The sequence below is a fragment of the Cervus canadensis genome, chromosome 22, assembly GCF_019320065.1.
Source record: "Cervus canadensis isolate Bull #8, Minnesota chromosome 22, ASM1932006v1, whole genome shotgun sequence".
Lineage (NCBI taxonomy): Eukaryota > Metazoa > Chordata > Mammalia > Artiodactyla > Cervidae > Cervus > Cervus canadensis.
The window spans coordinates 4,435,746-4,441,745 of record NC_057407.1 but is presented as its reverse complement, the minus strand read 5'-3'; the positions used below and the strand labels follow the sequence as shown (position 1 = coordinate 4,441,745).

General features: G+C 56.7%; 1 protein-coding gene across 2 annotated transcripts in view; it reads right to left on the bottom strand.

The window, feature by feature from the left end:
• The window catches only part of LOC122424842 (histone H1.8), a 29,575-nt gene continuing 23,575 nt past the window's right edge, over positions 1 to 6,000 (bottom strand). The window contains exons 2-5 of one of the 2 annotated variants that reach the window (XM_043443073.1): positions 4,524 to 4,783; positions 2,442 to 2,790; positions 638 to 696; positions 1 to 341 (exon numbers count right to left, since the gene is read on the bottom strand). In XM_043443073.1, the coding sequence (XP_043299008.1) occupies positions 105 to 341; positions 638 to 696; positions 2,442 to 2,790; positions 4,524 to 4,783 (905 nt within the window). In that variant the 3' untranslated portion in view covers positions 1 to 104. The remainder of the gene's footprint in view (positions 342 to 637; positions 697 to 2,441; positions 2,791 to 4,523; positions 4,784 to 6,000) is intronic. The other variant, XM_043443074.1, reaches the window with a different exon arrangement.

Here is a 6,000-nt window from a genome sequence, read left to right as displayed (position 1 = left end):
GTGGGGAAAAAAAGCTTTATTGATAAATAGGTTATAGTGAAATAAATAGAGTGATAGTTTCTAGGGGAGTAAAAAAGTAGAATCTGCATCTCTCCACCTTGCCTCTAGCCCTCGGCTTCTGCCTTCTTGCTGGCCGTTTTGGACGCTGAAGACTTGGTGGGGATGCCAGGCTTTCTCGGGCCCTTAGAGGCCTCAGCCTTCCTGGCCAGTGGTACAGGCTCTCTCTTGGACCCAGCGCCCTTGGGAGGAACAGGGGCCTTGGCTTTGGGCCCCTCCCCAGCAGTCTCTTTAGGGACCTTGCCCCCCATTTTCTTTTTGGCCAGGGAAGCACCATTCTCACCCTGTAAGAAAGCAAACCACGAGAAGGTGGCAGGGCTGGGCACACCGCTCAGAGCCCACGAACTCAGGGTTGAAACCCCAGCTCTGGGTTGCTTTTGACAAATGCCCTCCCTTCTCTAAGCCTCAGCCTCCTATCTATAAGGTGGGGACGGTGATCCTCCGGGCACTGGAGGGCTGGGAGCAGAGGAAAGTGAAATAAGTTACCCTCTTCCTCGACTGACCCTCCCTGGGCTTAGGTGGGGACACCCAAGCTCTGGCCACTGGAGATTAAGACAAGGAAAGTCACCCCGACACCTACCTTGGTGGATTTTGAACTCTGACTTCCAGGCTGTGTCTTCCTGTGGGCCTTGGTATCTGCTGGAAGAAGGGATGCCATGTGAGACAGACTTTTTTCCGGAGGAGCTGCTGCTCGGCAGAAGAGTTGAGGGGCCCCACAGCCCGCAGCCTGCCCAGGGCCCATTCCTCACGCTGACACTTGCAGGCTGTGTGACCTAGGACAAGTTGCTCAGCCTCTCTGAGCCTGGTGCCTGAGTCTGCCAATTGAAGGTCGCAGCCTCTGGCCCAGGGGACAGTGGGAGGATTAAGTGGAAGGAGGACAACCATCCCTCATTCCATTCACAGCATCCCATCCATCCACGCCAAAGGCCCCCCACAGGCATATCAGCCCTTTGTCTTCAACCCATCTTCCACGCGGTGGCCAGGACACATTTTTAAAAATACCTCAGGTCCTACCTGTCCCCTGTTCAGGGAGGCTTTCTATAGCTTGATAAAGCCATCATGGAGAACAGTATAGAATTTCCTGACGAAAATAGGAATAAAACGACCCTGTGACCCAGCAAGCCCACTAGTTGGGCATAGTTCAAAAAGACACATGTACCCTCCATGTTCATCGCGGCACTATTTACAACTATCGGGACATGGAAGCAACCTAGATGTCCATCGACAGATGAATGGATGAGGGGTTGAGGTCTAGCTCTACCAAGGAATATCACTCAGCCATGAAAAGGAATGCATTTGAGTTCTATTGAGGTGGATGAACCTAGAGGCTGTCATACAGGGTGAAGTCAGTCAAAATGAGAAAAACAAATATATATGAATGCATATACATGGAATTTAGAAAACGGGTATTGAACCTTTTTGCAGGGCAGGAACAGAGATGCAGACGTAGAGAGCAGACCTGTGGACGCAGTCGGGGAAGGGGAGGGTGGGATGAACTGAGAGAGTAGCGTGGAAATACACACACTACCGTGTGTAAAACACATCGCGAGCAGGACGCTGCTATATAGCCCAGGGAGCTCGACTTGGTGCTCTGTGATGACTAGAGGGGTCAGAGGGGGGTCACCAGGGTGGGGATATATGTGTACATATAGTTGATTCACATTGGTGTAGAGCAGAGAAACATTGTAAAACAATCATATTCCAATTTTTATAGTTTTTTTTTTTAGATTCGTAAGAGAAAAAGCACCTTGGGCCCTAACTGTCCCCTGTTCAGGGTCTTTCCATGGCTCCTCCTCATCTTCCAGATAAAGTCCAGCCTCCCGCCGCCCCTCACAGCCTCCCCTTCTCCCGCTCCCGATGCACACAGACAGGACTATTTAGACTTCTTCCACCTTTTGGGCTTCCCTGGTGGCTCATATGGTAGAAAATCCACCTGCAATGTGGGAGACCCAGGTTCGATCCCTGGGTTGGGAAGATCCCCCGGAGGAGGGCATAGCAACCCACTCCTGCATTCTGGCCTGGAGAATCGCCATGAACAGAGGAGCCTGGCGGGCTACAGTTCGTGGGGTCACAGAGTTGGACACGACTGAGTGACTATGCACAGCTCAGCACAGCCACGTTCTTCATGACTTCCAGGCCTTTGCACAAGCTGTTCTCCTGTCTGCGCCACCTCCTCCAGGAAGCCTCCCCGGACCCCTCTCAGAGCTGACCCCTCTTCCCACCCCCACCAGCTACCTGAGTTCTCTGTCTCTCCGGGTCAAGCCAAGTGCTTAGGGCACATTGAGTAGACACACCCTCCTCCCCAGAACCGACCCTTCCATCCCAACTCATGGCCAGCGGCTGCCAGAAACTCCATCCCAAGCCCACCCCATTCACACCCATACCTTGGCGGCTCCCTCTTTCTTTGACCTTCGACTTCCTGCCGGGCCCACTGGCACTGGGAGGGGCCTGAGCGGCCTTGTCCGGCCGTTGGGAGGACTTCTTGGCCTCACCCAGCCTTGCCTCTGGGTCCTTGGTCTGCGTGCCTTTCTTGGGGGCCTTCTTGGCTGCGCCTGGTTTGGAGGGAGCTGCCCTCCCCTCTCCAGGCTTCCTGGATCCTTTTTTCACCTCGCCTGGGTTGGCAGGGTCCTTCTTTGACTCACTCAGCTTCTTGGGGTCCTTCCCCTCAGTTTGACCTGGCATCCTGGGGGCCGTCTTCCTGGGTGGGATTTTCCTTTTGTCTTTGGGGACTAACTGGCAGAGGAGAGAACGGGGTGGAACTGAGAGCAAAGGTCTGGGCATCTCACACCCCGACACCCTACGGGAGGCTCAGAGTAGACCCCATTCCCAGGGAGGGGGTGAAGGCGGCAGCCAAGGGTTTGGGGAGAGGATGAACAACCGCCTCCTAAAAGCCAGAAGCCAGTAGTGCATGCTACCCCGCCCTGCACCACGAGGGAGGTGCTGCCATGGAGGAGCTAAGGGACTTGAGTTTGCAAAACTCACCCAGCATTCTCCCCCCTCCCTGAGTACGTGGCAGGCACATACCTCCTACCCCTGCCCGCCGGAAGCCTCGGAGCCTGGCTCCTCGGAGCCTAGCACGCACTTTGAGCCCTGACGCTGTCCTCTGATGCTAACCCATGAAGCATCTTTGACCCTCCCGCAACACCTCCCTGTGGACTGCGGCCCTGACACCCCCTCCCCGCCTCATGCCACTGCATCCCTAGGTCTCCTGGCCGCTTCCTGCTCTGCAGCTGAACATGGACAGAGGGCAGATGGGCCTTGTCCTTTTGTCTTTGGGGACTAACTGCCTCCAAGAACATGGGGCAGATGGGCCCCAACCCCAGCTGTGCAACTTGACCTGTCCAAGTCTGATCCAAGTCTTCTCCTCCCCCTCGGGCCTCAGTCTTCCCATCTTTACAATGGGGTCATCAGGGAGAGTGTGAGCAGCAGGGGGACGCAGGGACGCCTGGCTCTGCCCTTCTCAGCCCAGCTCTGATGCCACTGCTCCCCAACATCCCTGAATCCTCATGGGTCCCTGTTTCCCACCATGACCAGAAAACAACCCCCGCTCCCAGCGCACACACATCTTGACTCTGTGGTACCCGAGACCCCCTTCCCTGCCTCCCACCCTCTGGTCCAGTTTCCTGACTGCCTCCCCATCACACACACCCTCAGCATCCCCTCTCCTGCTCCCCCTTCACCCCACCCCGTGCCCCTGGCCTTGCCATGGCAGCTGCCAAAGTTCAGACCCACACACGCGGAGTTCCAGGAGGAGGTCTCCCTGGGTTCAGTTAGCCTGTCCCCACAGGGACTGGAACGGGCAGTTAGAGAATGTTCCACCAAGTTCCACGGCGACCGTCAGAGGGGCACAGCAGTGACAAGACGTATCCCCGGCCCAGGTCCCTTGGGATCCGGGTCCCTGGGATCTGGGATCCGAGATGTCCCTGGTGGCAGCTGGCAGTCACGATGCTGGGGTTTGCCTTTTGTGCCAAATTTGCTCTTAGCTCGGGGTGACTCGCCCCTCAGAGAGGAGGATGTGCTGGCTCAGGGGGGTGTCAGCCCGGGTTTGGAGACCTTGGGTCAGGAGCCAGGGCGCGTGGGGAGCTAACCCCAAGGCTGTGACCTCGCAGGGGCCAAGGCTGGGTCTGGGCCGCCCCTGATGAAGGAATTCCAGGAAGGGGTCACGGGCGCCAAGGACCCGGAAGTGAAACAGCTGAGACGGTCTCTGGTCGCGGGTCCCACCCAACAAGGAACGAGGTGGATGCGGCAGGGTGACGGGGGCCGGGTCTGGGCTCAGCCTCCCCGGGGTGGGGAAGGGGGAGTCTGGGTGAAGACAGAGGAAGAAGAAGAAGAGACAGGAGGAGAGAGGGAACAACACCCAGAGCTCAGAAAGAAAGCTGGAGCTGGAGTTCCAGCCCGGGGCCAAGTTCGCCACGCCCCGGGGCCCCCTGCCACCTCCCACCACCCGCATCCCCCGGGCCACTCACTTTGAAGCTGCCGGTGGCCCCCTTGGCCTTGGAGTTGACGGGCCGGACGAGCAGGCCGCGGTGCAGGCCCGTGGCCAGGGCCTGCTTCAGCAGGTGGCTGAGCCGGAGGGCGTCCACCGTCGGGTACTTCTGCAGGATGTAGACCTTGATGGCCGCCACCGAGGTGCCCCTGCGCCGCTCCCCGGCCTGCAGCGCCTCCAGCACCATGCGAAGCACTGGAGGGTGGCGGCGCGGCGCCCGGACGGCGCCCCGGGCCAGGCCTGTGGGGACGGGGCGGCAGGACCTCAGCCAGGGCCCAGGCCGTCCCCAGGCCCCCCGCCGACAAACCCGCCCAGGGGAGTGCCGCTGGGTGCTGGCCGGTCCCCGCGGCCGGTGGGCAAGCAGCCCAGGGACTCACGTATGCGCTCCCCCAGCCCCATCCACCCCGATCTGGGAGCAGAGGGTGGGGGTGCACTGCTTGGCCAGCCACGGTCTCCCGGGGCCCGCCGTGGGGCTGGGCACACAACAGCCTCCACGAAGGCTTATTAAAAGGCATTAAAGGTCCTTTTAATAAACAACACTGGGATGCTCTTCCCGGTGGTCCAGGGGTTAAGAGGCCACCTGCCAATGCAGGGGACATGGGTTCGGCCTCTGGTCTGGGAAGTAAGATGCCACATGCCCTGGGGCACCTCAGCGCTGGGTTCCACAACTACGGAAGCCCGTGTCCCAGGGCCCGTGCTTCGTGTCAAGAAGCCACAGCAATGAGAAGTTCACGCGCTGTAACCAAGACCCAGTGCAGCCAAAATAAATAACTAAAGGAACAAACACTACACCAGGTCAGTTGTCTAGATCTAACATTTTACAGGAAATGCAAGGGCCACATGAAATCAGTAAAACCCAGATATGAGGAACTCTCCAGGACACGTGATACAGAGCCTCCTACAAATAAGCAAGGAGGAAAAATAAACGTGGGAAAGGCCCCAGAAAGCGAAGATCCTACGAGACCCTTCAACCAGAGGCAACGTAGGGGCCTTGCTTCAGAATATGATCTGAACAATCCAATTGGGGGCAGAAAAGGCAACTAGACACGTGGACACTGGGATATTTGATGACATTAAGGATGATATTGCTTCCGGCCGGTGTGCTAATGGCAGTGCAATTATTTTAAGAGATTCTCATCTTTTAGAGATAAATACTGAACAGTTTACAGATGAAACGATAAGTGTGGCATTTACTCTGAAATAACACAGTGGTGGAACAGGGTAACCATGAACTGTTAGCTGCTGAAGCTGACTGATGGTTGCATGGAGTTGTGGGGGCGGGTCTGTCACCATACCATCAGCCTGCTTTTGTGTCCTTTTGAAAGCTTTCATCATAACAAGTAAAAAGAATTTCACTCTTGGGTATATATCCAAGAGAAAAGAAAATATATGTCCACACAAAAACATATACACAAATGTTCATAGAAGCATTATTTAGTCACTAAGCTGAGTCCAAC